Here is a 16,739-nt window from a genome sequence, read left to right on the forward strand (position 1 = left end):
AATTTAATTTTCTAAACAAGTGGTAAACTGTAATCGTTAACCTACCAAATAACTAAACTGGCCTAAAAAACTTGATTAGTTAGTGTAGTTTTTGAAATAAACAGCTAAAACTTCCGAAAATTACTATGCGCCTATCTTTTACAGTGAAAACCAAGCGAAATGGGGGCGGAGTTGGCGGTCACGTAAATAGAAAAAAGAATATATCACGGTTTCGAGCAGTTGCGCGTTCTACTCTTTTTTATTTCTGTGGTTTTTGTATAGTTTTTCGACCGGGGCCTGGTGCGTGTTTTAGTCAGAGCCATAGAAATACCGAGTAGTCCAACCCATTGTTACGTAAAACACAAATTGAACGGCAATTTGGGTCCAAAATAACACAGTAGGTATAGGGAAAATGTATGTATTCCGGTAAATTACAGAAAAACTTGGGCCTAAAAACAAATTTAAAGGTTGAAAAATGTAAAAAACATGTGTTATTTGTTTTCTGTGTCAAAAAAAGTCAAAAATTAGAATTAGAAGCGGTTGATTTGCGACATTTTATTCATTTAATGCGGCTAAATTTATACATTTTTTCTAAAAAATGTTTGGTAAGGTAAATTATAAATAGAAGCTGTTTTACACCATCCCACAATAGGAAAACACAAACAAAATTTAACAAGTTCGTTTAAACCCATTGTCAAAGTCACCACTTTTGCTCTATTTTGGACACACATAGACGGCAGTTGGACTACTCGGTGTTTATACGACTCTGGTTGTAGTAGCACTGCTTTAAATAGTAAAACCACATTTTTAATTGGTAGCTTAGAAGGTGAAACCCCAGAGCAACATCGAAAATCGAGATCATGGATATCATATATATATATATATATATATATATATATAATGTATGATATCCAAAGAGATTTAAACCATTTTAAACTCTTTGATTATATCTATGATCGAGATTATTTATTTTTTATTTGAAAATGACGTGAAAACCACAGAATAAAAAAGAGTAGAACGCGCATCTCCCACAGAAATAAAAAAGAATAGAACGCGCATCTCGAATGTCGGTAAAGAAGAGAGGTGATACCATAGTATACTCATTACTTACTACCTGGTGTTACTCGCAGCTTCTTTAAATAAAGAGTAAAAATAAGAAAAACAATATTTAATATAGATTAACAAATAGAAAAGTGACAAACCCGCATATATACCGTATGCGTATAGACTGTACATTCAGGTGGGCCACAAGCGTAAATAGTCAGTCAGGCGTGACGGAGACAATGTCTGGACTACCATATAAGTATACCAAAGAGATTAAAACCTTAATGGTTTTAATCTCTTTGAGTATACTATGGTGATACCACAGAAATAAAAAAGAGTAGAACGCGCAACTCTTCAAAACCGTGATATATTCTTTTTTCTATTCACGTGACCGCCAACTCCGTCCCCATTTCACTTGGTCTCCATTGTAAAAGATAGGCGCATGGTAGTTTTAGGAGGTTTTAGCTGTTTATTTCAAAAACTGCACCAACTATTCAAGTTTATTAGGCCAGTTTAGTTATTTGGTACGTCAACGCTTACAGTTTACCACTTTTTAGGGAATTTAATTATTTAGCAATTTTAATTAAAAACCTTCAAGCAAACGGTTTGTTAGGAATATTTGTATATTAGAAAATAGTTGTTTTACCCTATAACTCTAAATCAAGTCAAAAAATGAAGAAAAGCTACATAAAACGTCATCGACTTCATTGACTACAATGGTAAACGGGAACGATCCGCGAAAGAGAGAGAGTGTATCATGCTCTCTCCTTTGCCGACATTGGAGATGTAGGCTACGTTCTATTCATTTTTATTTCGGTGGGTGATACACACTCCTTTCAACGCGAGTCGTTTCCGTTTACTATTGTGGTCAATGGAATCCAGGGCGTTTTATATAGGTTTTCTTTGTTTTTGAGCAGGGTAGTGCGGTCATATAGATCCCTTTTCGTCGATCAGCTGTTCTTGGCGTTGTTGTTGTTGTTGTTGCTGATGGGGGGATTTTTTCTGCCCTTATGGCAATTCTCATTTCATTTATTCTTTAATCTCTTGATTGAAATCAAACCATATTATTCATTTAGAATTTTTATACTATATTTTTAGATTTAAAACCGCATAATTAGCGATTAATTAACGATTACTTTACTGTTTGATCAAATGCGCCAAATTCAAAATGCACCTTAAACTTCGATAAAAGGATTGTACTCTAAAAAAATATTTTGAACTTAAGCATAGTTTTGTAACCATACTGCATACGGACGCCTAATTAGCGAGTAATGAACGATTACGTTTCTGTTTAAGGCGCTAATTCGTGGTTAAAATGTACTTTAACATTGATTAATCGATTGTATTCGATACATTAATCTAAGCTTATAGTCTCATAACCAAAGTACATGATCATAACGCTTGCGAGTCAAGTAAGCTGCCATGCATCGGGAACCCGTTGGTAACAGAGTAATCGGTAACTTTTGGCTTTGTTTACGTTAGTGCGCAAATATTAATAAAAAGTGTATATAGTACTAGTCCCTATATCTCTTATTAAAAGAAAATAAATCCAAAATAATTGTTACTGCAGGCGAGGTTCGAACCCGGGATATTAGGCTAAAACAGCGGAAGCCATAACCGTTAGACCAGTAGATCCACTAATCAGATTTGTCGAGATAGCGGTTATACTGTCTGTCTGGGCCACACGTGTTGGTGAGATAAGGAATCCTTACAACGATTCATGCCTAAATCAAACTATTTCCATTTAAGTGGGGACGCATCAAAAACACTACTCTTATACCTTATTATCATTTATCGTAATTGAAACATTATTTTTAATTAAACATTATATGATTTATATTAACTTTAACATTACCTAATTAGGCTACTGCGTGATTACGGTTTGTCCAAATTCATGAAAACAAACGTTTTTAAGCGACGACAATGTTAACCAGTGTTAGTTTACAATAAACACATGGTACAGGAGTTGTACAAAGCGTATTTACACATATTCTTTACCAATCACTCAATCCTCATACGTCATAAGTTTCATTAGTTATAATACATGTATAAATACGTTTTGCCTACTGCTCTACAGTCACCAATGGCGACTAGAACCCGTGCTGTTGGTTACTACAGATTTGTTTTTGATCGAGCCCACTCGACCGTTGTAGTAAAAGGATTAATTAATATGGTAGGGTGGGGGAGATAGGACACCTGTTTATTTTGTTAGAAAATTCAAAGAATTATGAAACCGTATCTTTCCCACTTCTACAGACCGTTGTTAATTTTTTAAAACACGATGAGGCTATTTGGAAATTACGTGTTAAAGGTGTCCCATCTCCTCCCACCCTACTATATTATACTAATTAGTTTAAGCCGTGCTCATTCATTAGATCTATGATCTCTTGTAAACTGTAAGCGTTAACTTGCCAAATAACTAAACTGGCCTAATAAACTTGAATAGTTGGTGTAGTTTTTAAAATAAAAAGCTAAAACCTCCTAAAATCACTGTGCGCCTATCTTTTACAATGAAAACCAAGCGAAATGGGGACGGAGTTGGCGGTCACGTGAAAAGAAAAAAGAATATATCACGGTTGTGGAAAGTTGCGCGTTCTACTCTTTCTTGTTTCTGTGGCATCTCCAAATTCGGTAAAGGAGAGAGCTGTTACGCTCTTCTTTCGCGAGTCGTTTCGGATAAATATACATATATATATAGTACAATGGGAGAAGATGGGACACTAAAGCACATATTGCCAAATATTCCCAAAATCAAAATAGATGTTTTTGGGTAATACCACGAATTAGTACTACCATTCCTTTACTAATTGACAACAATTTATTAAAATATAATAAAACACACGAGGAGGTATTTAGCGATCCGCACAGCAGATGAAATTTTACAAATTCGAAAACACACAGAATAAGATGGGACAGTTCAAAATCATTGTTAATTTTAATTAATAAGTGTATTTATAAATAGGAATATACGTAAATAATACGAAATAATACTGTACGCTATGAAAATTAAGTCTAAACATTCTTTTTTGCCCTACTGCTATAATTTTTAACATGCTACCTATATACATTATATTATTGCATAACAACTGGTATTGTTTGAACGACAATGGGTAATGTTCGAACATCGATTAATAAATATTGTATCCTACAAATGTATATGAACTCGTAATAACAGAAAATTGATTATTACTATTGATAAAAATTTTATTTTTGCTACAAGTTGGACATTACTACTCTGTTTTTTTGGCACAAGCCACTTCTCATGATTTATCACCAAGTGCAAATGACCAAATTTAGATTATATTTTCAAAATATTATCTTTTTATTATATCAGTTTCTTGTAGTTGAATAACCCCCTGAGGTATAAATTACTAAATTAAAAGCAAATCTTTTAATGTTTGGCAATGAAAACATACAAAACTACAATGTGGGGGGTACAAAACTAAAACTAGTTTTATGAGACAAAATCAAACTGTACGAAATATTCAAGGTTGTTTTATGAAGCTATGAAACTAGTTTAATCGTTCCCACACACAAACTAAAAAATAATCATTGGCTTTACTATGATTTAGCGAGCATTAAAAAGTAGCACTATTTCGCATTTTTTACCTGTTCAAAATATACTGTTTCTGTTTTATATATATTTTTTTAACATTTAAAATTAGTAATCGGCTTTGACAGGCGTTTTATAAAGTCGTGATAATACCGTCGAATAATTCTGTAACCTTATTTTCCTTACTTGTGACTTTGTTACTTGTGTCTAATTTTTACATAGTCCTACACCCGCAGAAATGTATAGGATTATGGTCGTACAAAATTTCGGGAGTTTTAATTTGATTTAACGACTCTTCAAAACAAGAGATCAAAGGTCTAATGCGCGAGCACGGTGTAAACTACTTAGCGCACACACGCCAATTGTGCGGTTTTAAATCTGAAAATTGAGTCTAAAAATTATAAATATATTTTATGATTTGATCAAAGAATTAAAGAATAAATGCTAGAATTGAGAACTGAGATAAGCGCGGGAAAAACTGTTCTACGAAAAAGGGTCTTTATGACCCCTACTGTGCTCAAAAATTAAACATCTTACTTTTAAGGCGAGTTCACACAAGCTACGATGGCTGGCGATTCGAGAGAGTGTGACGAGTTTTTTATTTTCTGAAACTTTCGGTTAGAAAAAGTTTCTACCAATAATCGCTAGCGATGAACTGCTTTGGCGCGGATAGTAACAATTTTCGCGTTAACTGTTTCTCTGTAAATTAAACCTTGGAGATAATTTTCGACTAAATATGAATGTAAAAATAACATCCATAAATGTATAATGCATATATACCATCATCCGTAAGTAATATGAAAGTTTACTGTATTTTAGTTGTTGTCCGTAAGCATCCGGACATCCGCGCGTCAGTAAATTAGTTTAACACATTTATCCGCACATATACGTAAATTCGCCGTCAGTAAATTAGTGTTACCCGTTAATCCTTTGTCGGACGATAATCGCTGATGTCTCGCATCGCCGGCGCTTTCACCGCCCGTAGTGTAAACCCAAAGTTAGTATAGATAGCCAAAATACTGTAACATTTTTTTGTTTATTATTGAATAGGTAGCGATAATGGGCGATTTTAAAGAAGATGTGCGTCTTATTACGCCCAGTCCGTCTTTCCCCATCCTATTATATCTGGGTTTTTTGCTTTTCATTCACAAAAATCCACAAAGGTAATCAACCATTTTATACACTAAGCCTTCCTATACTAATAAACTAAATTACATATTTTATGCATCTGTTATATAACTAAAATAAACATAGTTACCTATGTTTAGGTATCTATGGTGTGATTGTCGCACATGCGCAAAAGTATCCAGCGTCAGACATACCGCAGAACAAATTCGACACCATGAAACGCTATAACTTGAAAATGTATATCTCGTTAAGTAGTCCAAACTTTAAAGTAAACGAGATTGAATGTTGATTAAAGTGAAATTTCTTTGTGAAAACGCGTTTGCACGCAATAAGTGACGTCAGTTTCCGCGATTGCTCTTGTTGGACATTCAGTTACACAGAAAATTCATTTTGTTGTAAGATATGCCTGGTTGGCACTGCAAAAAGAATGCAAGTTATATGCACGAATAAACCCAGATTTGTATTAATATAAAGCTAATTAGCATTCAACCACATTTTAGTTCAAACAGCATATCAGTATAATATTGGTATAGTAAGCAAACAACTGTAACAAAGTATATTATAAAGTTTAAAATGAAGGTTTTGCTTACGTTCATATTCGTCTTACAGACCTGTAATGGTCTCAAGGTAAATATATAGACCTGTGTGGTAAGATGGGATAGCGTTAGCACCTAAATCCAATATTATGTATTCACCAATAACAACGCCGGGGTAATTCTTAACCTACACATTACATGATGGTCCACACTGTAAAAGGATGGTTACGCAGTTAAATTTAAGCTGTGTTTTTATTACTAGCTTCAATTACAAATAGATGTTGATGACGTCATTCATACAGTCAAGTAAACGAGATTGAATGTTGATTAACGTGAAAGTTCTTTGTAAAAACGCGTTTGCACGCAATAAGTGACGTCAGTTTCCGCGATTGCTCTTGTTGGACATTCAGTTACACAGAAAACTCATTTTGTTGTAAGATATGCCTGGTTGGCATAAATAATAATAACAACGCTGGAGTAATTCTTAACCTACACATTACATGATGGTCCACACTGTACAAGGATGGTTACGCAGTTAAATTTCAGCTGTGTTTTTATTACTAGCTTCAACTACAAATAGATGTTGATGACGTCATTCATACAGTCGACCCTTATTCACCATCTGTGGCCATGGGACTTGGGATATTTGAACGGAGATGGGTTGACTATTTTAAGTATACATGATTCCATTGTTTAAATGAATAAATAAACGTAACTTTTATTTTCGCTTGGTGGTACAACGACCCTTGAACTCGTATTCTCTGCTATCCAGCGCTTCACCAATCCCAAATAACTTTATTGTTTTTTTTTTATTTTACAGCGACGCAAAGTTTATGGCTTTGGCGCGGAGTCTCGGTGCGTCGTATTTGCGTGTGGGTGGGACAAAAGCCGACGTAACTACATTTATTACAGAGGAAACCACGGATAGAATGCGTAATTCCGTATGTAGGTGTTAATAATTTTGTGAGTTTCAATGAAAATTAAGAACTGTTACAACACAGGGAACTCGACATTCTGCTCAAGCACACAAAAAGACGATCAAAGCTTTCAACTTCACAAAGTTTGGGCCGACCAGCAATTACTTTTGTATGATTTGCGAAAACAACAACAAGGCATCCAAAGGGCGATAACTCCTGTTTCGTTTAACGGTAGTGGTTTCACTTGCACATTAATGTATAGTTATATAGGACACTTTCAGCGCATAATATCCAAACTTCCTTGCGTTTTAAATATTTAACAACGAAATATGGAAGTGCGAGGTTTTGGTTTTATAATTTTTTAAATGTTCTTATACTACCAAATGGGACGGGAAAATAGAATAAAAAGATTTCCCATCTTTCATCATCCTACTTTATAATAGTTTTTGTTAGGTAACTTTCTGGCGTATTAGTTTCGCCTGTATGACATGAATTACTAATAAACTATATCATACAGCAAGTGACTGGAAAAAATTGAACGAATTTTGTTCATGTGCTGGTTGGAAACTAATCTTTGATCTGAACTTGCTGATGAGGAACGGAAGTCGTTGGAATTACACGAATGCTCAACAACTGATCAAATTTACTGAAAATCGTTACCATGTTAACTGGGAATTGGGAAATGGTTGGTTGAAATTTATTGGTTGTGGATAAATAAAAGTATACGAAATGCTAACCATATCCCGCTTCGTACATGCGACATCTTCCGTGTAGACATGCACTGTGTTTAACAAGTCAATCGATCATACTGCACATAATTATATTAATAACATTAAACTGCTATTCCACTCGATTATTAACGTAAAATTCGACTTAAGAACCGAACTCGTATGAACACAAAATGGGATTGTACATATCACCTGAACAAGTGGGTGAAGGGTTTAACCAACTTCGGAAGATACTTCAAGCATCACCGTGGTGGGAATCGTCTATAATAGTTGGCCCTGACATCAACAGAGTTGGAAAATTCAGTGCCGGAAACTATTTAACGAGGTCAATTCAAAATATTTCATTCGAGCGTTGGCTCAAAGTAATATTTTTACTTGTATAGGTTTCTACATACTGCATCAAACTCTGTCGACAAAATCACCGTTCATCAGTAAGATATATAATTGGGCGGGGTAAGATGGCTCATTGTTCGCTTGAGTTAGGTGGTAAACAAAGAACAGCTAAAGAATTATTTAACCGTATTTTCACGACTCCAAAAGAGTTGTTTAATTTAAAACAACATCAGGAAATATGGGATTTAGGAGCTAACAGTATCCCATCTTACCCCGCAGTTTCACATTACATTTACTTAGATATCAAACTAAGATCTATTGCCAGTTAAAACGAATTGAAAAAAGGCTGAGTAAACCGTGTCTCTGAAGTGATATTACAGCAATATTTATTATATATCTGATTAGGCAAAAAACATTGCTTGTCTTGTCCTAAATCTATTTCTAGAAAAACACCATTGTACAAATCGGTCCATACAAATCGGCCTATTTGTGCAATGAGACAATTCTTAGACGTACATTACAATAAGCTTGGACAACTAAATATTAAAATGCTAAGACAAACACGGTCATAAATTTGTAGTTGTAAAATATGATGCTTGTAATGATTAAGGTACGATTTAAATGGACGAAAGGCTACTTTAAACGATTTTACGAACCCTGACACTTTAAACGGACTTGTCCAACAGGTAACTAATATTTGCATGTGTTTTGAACCACGTTAAATAAACAGTTCTGAAAACAGCTTCAGCAAATATTAGACGTGAGGGCGCAATGGGCCCCAGGAAAGCCAATATGGCTTGGTGAAACTGCTTCAGCGTTTGGAGGTGGGGCTAAAGGCTTATCTGATTCATATGCAGATGGCTTTCCGTAAGTGCTAACTGAATTGATGTTGTGTCCAGTATAAATTGAATTAAATGTAACTTACTTACTTTATTCTCGCGTGACTTGAAAAGGACAGATGTTATAAAACAGCACGTGTGTTAATACAGCTCGTGCCTGCTTACGAGTTACCATGTATGTTACTTTGTGGGTGATTGTTTTTTGGCTATTTTTATTTTTTTTTGTATATGGCTGATAAGTTGGACAACTCATTAAAAACAACTGGGTTGGATCAATTGCTTTTAAGTGTCTTGCCCATGGACACAAACGCCCATAATGGTAGCAGCGACCAGCCTTGAATCCATTACCTATTGGTTACAGGCAGGCGCTTAACCACCTTGCGATGGCGCCGAACGATAATAATATGCATGTCGTGTTTCACACACATTATACATAATTTTACTTATATACCATACATGCATGTTTATGGATGTTTGTTTTTTTTCTGCTGGTGATTTTAACAACACATTATGATTGAATAAATATAATCTGGTTATCCCCGCGTTGCCGAGCAATGACACTCGTGACTCGGTATAACACGTATTGTTTAATTAACGTTTATTTATAATTTATTCCGACAGAAAATTTAATTTTATTTTATTTAGTTGGCTTGATAAACTTGGCACTGCGGCAAAAATGGGAATTGATGTTGTGGTTCGACAAACATTTTTGGAAGCTAGCTACGCTCTCATTGACAGTGACTTTAATCCATTACCAGTATGTTGCTTATACAAGTGATAAAACTTGGAGTAAACTATACCAAACGATGCTTTTTTAGGATTATTGGCTTACATTACTGTACAAGAGATTAGTTGGTGGGAAAGTTTTAAACACAACATTACATCAGTGTAAAGGTGACAACTGTACCTTATATGACCGAAGCAAAGTGAGAATATATGCCCATTGTGCAAAAAATAAGTACGGCTACTTTACCACGCGTGCGAGTTGTAGTCTATACATAGTCATATGTACTCTCTATTTTGCAGATATCGTAAAGGGTCAATTGTAATTTATTTTATAAACCTCTGGTCAAGAAAGCTCCACCTTGCACTACAACCGTTTGCTGGATTGACTGGGCAAGGCTACTTGTATCTATTGGAGCCTTCTCCACCCGGAAACTTAACTTCAAAGTAAATAAATATTCTATATCAGAAATAATCTAGAACTGTAGGGTCTAACTAACATAACACGCTATCGTGGTGGACTAATATTAAGCATTTTTGGTATTCCTAACTCTTTTAAAATATTTATTAATCGTTTAAATATTTGCTTTCTTTTGCTAAAACTTTAGAACGTCTCCGAATATCTTACTTATACACACTGTCGCATTACAAGCATTTAGCTCTGGTTGAAACATTATAGGATATTTCCTTTATTCTATTCTCATATAAAGTAACTAATAGCTAAATATATATATAGGTAGTTTAGTGTGTAAAACGTACGCAAACATGGTGATATTTTTCTTTCAGATCAATTCGATTAAATGGAGTAACTTTAAAACTGAGCAGTACGAATACTTTCCCCCGCCTTCGGCCTACGAGAATAGACGAATCCAAGTTAAAACTGGGCATTAAGATTCCCTCGTTTACATACGGTTTCCTTGTTTTAAGCGGAGCAAACGCTCCAGCGTGTATCAATAATGGCATTTAAACTATATTAACTATATGTATTGGGATGGGGGAAAGATGAAACACCTTTTTGTTCTGTTTTCTCGTCCCATTTCGGCCTAAAAATAGAACATTCAAAGAATTATAAAACCGTGTCCTTACGATTCTTGTATAGAGTCTATAGGTATAGACCGTTGTTAATTGTATAAAACACGATCAGGATATTACATTGTTATGTGCTAAAAGTGTCCCGTTTTCCCTCACTGTACTCTCCATATACTTGTACATTTAAAGCATATCACGTTATTTTCTTATTGGCGTAATAACGACAGATATTTTGGATTGTTCTACTAATTTACTACAACGGCTTACATCGACTCGCACGATTGAATAAATATCACTTATTTATTCTCTTTTTCATTAATTTTTATTCTAAATGCGATAACAAAGAAACTGCTTTTTTTGACATGCACATGTGCGTATAAACGGTAGCGGTTTTTTAGGGATTCTCAAAAGATATGTTCAACAGTGAATGTAGTATGGTGGGGTATGTTGGGACAAAGGAAAATGTAGGACAGTTTTTTAAATATCTTTGCAATTCGTTTATTGATAATCGAAAACAGATATTGTATATGTGTTACTGAACAGTCTTTTTACGGTCCAACAAAGTGCGCGGCAAACATGATAACTATTGTTATGTATTAAAACTGGGTGTTAAAAGAATACAACATTTTTTCAAAGCCTGAAAAGGACATAAGTGTTCATTTTCAATGCTTGCTAAATCAAAATAAAACTTCCGAAATTTTGCGAGCTTGAATCATCAATTTAGTAGCTTAAAAAATAAGTTGAAGTATTTTGTACGGTTTGATTTTGTCCCATATACTATTAATATAAAACCATAGTATACTGAAGTGATAGTACGCTAACGAGACCACGTGACCACTTTTTACGCATGAGTGCACAGTTACACTTCACCCGACAGTTCAGCCAGACAGTGCAGTATAACGTTGCAAGGCAGAGTCCGTATATAAGCATTTTTATAGATTTATATACGGAAAAAGATCACGAAAATTATCGTATAGTCTACAGTGACACATTTTTATTAGTTTAGCGAAATTAACTGATCGTTTGCCCAACGAAATTGCATCTGTAGCCAGATTGGAAATGTTCATCATAGAGGAGCATATAGATATAGCCATATAAGATATATACAATGGCTTCCGCTTAAACGAAAGTTTTCTCGGCGACCTAGTTGCCGATTCACTGGAAAGGCAGCACCAGATATAAGGTAAAAATCTTAGAACTTATACATTGAGTTCTGATCTGGCAGATATTTAACCCACTGTAAATATTGAAGATTTTGAAAACAATTCTAATGCAATTTTTGACATGATGGGGAAACTGCCTGGACTGCTTAAAAATGCCCAGCATGTGTAGACTGCCTGTAAGCAAAGAGATAGTTTTAATCTCTTTGCTGTATGTGTTCAGCAAATCTTTGTTCTTGGTGTAAAGGAAACACAAAAATCCAAAGGAAATTGATTTTAATGCAGTGTTTTATAAAAGATTGTTGATCATTTGCTGTATATAGCCTACATGGTGATAAGGATGAAGAGGAGAAATTTGAAGATTTTGATTTATACAGCGGTCCTATTTATTATAGGCATATCATACTGTTTTAACGAAATCTCTTGAAAAACATCAAGAATCAAGTTATTAACAGATCTTCTGGTTTCGAAGGTCACATGAAAAAGACATTTAAGTATGTGCCGAAATAACGATGGGCCACCGGTGTGAGATTTTTTGAACATTTATTTGTTATCCTACAATCGTAAAATTGATCTCAAGGACAGGCTTCTGTCCAATTTTACTTTAAAAAACTTGAAAAATGATGTATTAGGTAGGATAGCAGAACAAATCGATACAGTCGAGGCAAAAAGCTAATTAAATTTATCGATAACTTTACGTTTTTTAAAGTGTATACTATGGGCGTTGATTTTTATGGTGCAGGGGTTGCAGCAACTCCTGGATTTTCCGACAATAAAAGCAAATTATTCCTAAAATCTCCTTGTATAAACGCAACGGCTATTTTCCACACATTTAGGCGTTCTATTTTTATATTCTGCGGAGCTACGTATGTTTAATTAACCGCGTGCTGTGATACATGATTCATGCATGTTTAATACATTTTGTTTGTTCTCTCGAGTTTTGTTTAAAATTGTTACCTGTTCACAATTGTGATGCGAACAACTTTTATGATGCTACACATTTACAAGTTTAAAAGTCGAATATTGCATGCATTACAAATAATAATGTGACGCAGAGAATTTACTTACGACATTGCGCAATGCTGTATTTTTTTATTTAAACACAGTATTGTGATATGCTCCATTATCGTAACGGGTAAGGGTGTGTAAGATTAATCAATGTATCGGCAATCATATTATGATGATATTTACCTCAATGTTTAATTTTTCAAACATTTAACTGCAATTACCTACCAGGCTTACATCTTATACGCGTTATTTTACCGTGTTTTACAAACTGACTTCTAACACATTTTTAATTGCGCAAACCTCTACATTTTTATAAAAAGGACGCCACTGGTGTATATACATGATAATCATAAGCTAAATAACAAATAAAACATTCATACTGCACTAACTGATAAAAGTAATGTCGCAACCCCTTCATTTTTATAAGATGGATGCCACTGGTCATAGGCGTAAGCTGAATAATAAACTTCTTACTGCACTAACTGTGAAACACAAAGCAAAATCTTTTTTTTTAGAGAACGTTATTATAATGAAATTTTCCAAATACAATTAAAACAAGAGATCACAGATCTAATGAATGAGCACGTTTTAAACTAATTAGCATAAGATAGTAGAGTCGGGGAAGATGGGACACCTTTAACACATAATATCCAAATAGCCTCATCGTGTTTTAAACAATTAACAACGGTCTGTGGAAGTCGTGAAGATACGGTTTTATAATTCATTAAATGTTCTTTGTTTACTACCAATTGAAAAGAGAAAACAAAATGAAAAGGTGTCCCATCTACCCCCACCCTGCTATATTAATTAATCCTTTTACTACAACGGTCGACTAGGCTCCATCAAAAACAAATCTGAAGTAACCAACAAAACGGGTTCTAGTCGCCATTGGTGACTGTGGGGCAGTAGGCAGAATGTATTTATACATGTATTATAACTAATGAAACTTATGACGTATGAGGATTAAGTGATTGGTGAAGATTATGTGTAAATACGCTTTGTACAACTCCTGTACCATGTGTTGACTTGTATGCTAACACTGGTTAACGTTGTCGTCGCTTAAAAACGTTTGTTTTCATGAATTTTGACAAACCGTAATCACGCAGTGTGGATACAACACGCGTGCCGCCGTTTCCCGCCAAAGTGCCAGACAGTGTTTCCGCTATGTAAATTGCATGAGGAAAGTAATCGTTAATTAATCGCTCATCGTGCGGTTTTAAATCTGAAAATTCAGTCTAAAAATTATAAATATATATTATGATTTGATTTCAATCAAGAAAATAAAGAATAAATGTTAGAATTGAAAATTGAGGTAAGTGCGGAAAAAAGTCGTCCAAAAAACAACAACAACAAGAACAACTGTTCGACGAAAAAGAATCTATATGACCACTAACGTGCTCAACAAAGAAAAAAAAAAGTTGCAATGTGTAATAGCCAAAGGGCAATACAGTAAATAGTCATTTTAACAGGGTTGATAAATGAATGTAACTTGCTTTACCCTCGTGTGACAAGAAAACGACAGTCGGTATAACACCGATGTTCTGTTTCATACACCTCGTGCTTGCTTAGGAGTTAACAATATGCGTTTTCTGTATGGCTAACAATTTAGACATACTATTGGTTTTCCCGATAATTGTGGTATTTATTTGCACCGGTTTGGTTTAAAATACTGTATTAACAGACATGAAATTTAGGACACATGTTTAAGTACCGCATTTGATTAAGCCAATTGTTAATTACTGACTAATTACATGATTTTAAATCTGAAAATTCATTCCAAAAATCTTCATTATTTACAATGGATTGAATATCTTCCAGATCAGAATCGACACATTAGTTCTAAGACTTTTTACTTGTGAAGTCCTTATATCTGATGTCAGTGAACCAGCAAATAGTTGTATAACCCAAAATCTTTAACTTCTCCTCTTCATTCCTATCACCATGTATATCCGGCAAATGATCATCAAATATTTTTATAAATGTTGTTTTCCATCTTTGTGAAACACTGCATTAGAATCAAATACCCTTAGGTTTTTGTGTGTTTCCCCTCACAGCAAAATCGTAGATTTGCTGGAGCACATACAGGTAGTCTACAGATGGGCATTTTTAACCAGTCCAGGCACTTTCCCCATCATCTCAATAGATGCATTAAAATTGTTTCCGTATATTTACAGTGGGTTAAATATTTGCCAGATCAGAACTGAATGCATAAGTTCTAAGATTTTTACTTATGAAGTCCATATATCTGGTTGTGCCTTGTCAATCAGCAAATAGGTCGCCAAGAAAACTTTTATTTAAGCAGAAGCCATTGTATATATCTTATATGGCTGTATCTATATGCTCCTCTATGATGAATATTTCCAATCTGGCTACAAATGTAATTTCGTTACGCAAACGATCGATCAGTTAATTACGCTAAACTAATAAAAATGTGTCACTGTACACTACACAACAATTTTCGTGATCTTTTTCCGTATATAAATCTATAAAAATGCTTATATACGGACTCTGCCATGCACTGTTATACTGCACTGTCTGGCTGTCGGGCGAAGTGTAACTGTGCACTCATGCGTAAAAAGTGGTCACGTGGTCTCGTTAGTGTACTATCACTTCAGTATACTATGATAAAATCATGCAATTTTGTGTCCCATTCTGTTCCACTTATATAGGCTGAATTTTGGATTTGGCGCTTTTAAACAAACAACAAGAGATCACAGATCTAATGAATGAACACGTTTTAAACTAATTAGCATACGATAGTAGAGTCGGGGAAGATGGGACACCTTTAACACATATTATCCAAATAGCCTGATCGTGTTTTAAACAATTAACAATGGTCTGTGGAAGTCGTGAAGATACGGTTTTATAATTCATTAAATGTTCTTTGTTTACTACCAAATGAAAAGAGAAAACAAAATGAAAAGGTGTCCCATCTACCCCCACCCTGCAATATCAGTTAATCATTTTACTACAACGGTCGACTGGGCTCGATCAAAAACAAATCTGAAGTAACCAACAAAACGGGTTCTAGTCGCCATTGGTGACTGTGGGGCAGTAGGCAGAATGTATTTATACATGTATTATAACTAATGAAACTTATGACGTATGAGAATTGAGTGATTGGTAAAGAATATGTGTAAATACGCTGTGTACAACTCCTGTACCATGTGTTTATTGTAAACTTACACTGGTTAACGTTGTCGTCGCTTAAAAACGTTTGTTTTCATGAATTTTGAAAAACCGTAATCACGCAGTAATTAGGTAATGTTAGAAGTTAATATTAATCATATGATGTTGAATTAAAAATAATGTTTCAATCACGATTAATGATAATACGGTATAAGAGTAGTGCATTTAATGCGTCCCCACTTAAATGCTAAAAGTTTGATTTAGTCGTGAATCGTTGTGTGGATACGACACGTGCGTCGTTCCCCGCCAAACTCCAGACAGTGTTTCCGCTATGTAAAGTGCATGAGGAAAGTAATCGTTAATTAATCGCTCATCGTGCGGTTTTAAATCTGAAAATTTAGTCTAAAAATTACAAATATATATTACGATTTGATTTCAATCAAGAGATTAAAGATAAATGCTAGAATTGAGAATTAGTAAAAAATAAAATGCTAGAATTGAGAATGAATTAGGATAAGTGCGGAAAATAATCGCCCTATCAGCAACAACAACAACAACAAAGCCAAGAACAACTGTTCGACGAAAAAGGATCTATATGACCACTAACGTGTTCAAAAAGGGGATTGTGGGTTA

At 34.6% G+C, this 16,739-nt stretch overlaps 1 protein-coding gene and 1 long non-coding RNA gene across 3 annotated transcripts; both read left to right on the plus strand.

The window, feature by feature from the left end:
* Positions 1–1,532: 1,532 nt before the first annotated feature.
* LOC149736245 (heparanase-like) lies at positions 1,533–11,112 on the plus strand. Of its 2 annotated transcripts, XM_089877190.1 has the most exons (14): positions 1,533–1,547; positions 5,627–5,739; positions 6,805–6,914; positions 7,061–7,185; positions 7,242–7,388; positions 7,675–7,842; positions 8,036–8,210; positions 8,269–8,316; positions 8,829–8,904; positions 8,961–9,085; positions 9,703–9,814; positions 9,876–10,015; positions 10,084–10,227; positions 10,567–11,112. In XM_089877190.1, the coding sequence occupies exons 3-14, from the start codon at positions 6,871–6,873 to the stop codon at positions 10,745–10,747; spliced, it is 1,485 nt and encodes a 494-aa protein (XP_089733316.1). In that variant the 5' UTR covers positions 1,533–1,547; positions 5,627–5,739; positions 6,805–6,870; the 3' UTR covers positions 10,748–11,112. The 2 variants fall into 2 exon arrangements, with proteins under 2 accessions (XP_089733316.1, XP_089733315.1); XM_089877189.1 differs by lacking the exons at positions 1,533–1,547; positions 5,627–5,739 and adding an exon at positions 5,799–6,331.
* Positions 11,113–11,552: 440 nt separating this feature from the next.
* LOC149736246 (uncharacterized) lies at positions 11,553–12,906 on the plus strand. The gene is made up of 2 exons (XR_016384965.1): positions 11,553–11,992; positions 12,268–12,906. It is a non-coding gene; the product is annotated as an uncharacterized LOC149736246 (long non-coding RNA).
* Positions 12,907–16,739: the final 3,833 nt, after the last annotated feature.

Source organism: Ciona robusta, chromosome 4, assembly GCF_009617815.1.
Source record: "Ciona robusta chromosome 4, ASM961781v2".
Lineage (NCBI taxonomy): Eukaryota > Metazoa > Chordata > Ascidiacea > Phlebobranchia > Cionidae > Ciona > Ciona robusta.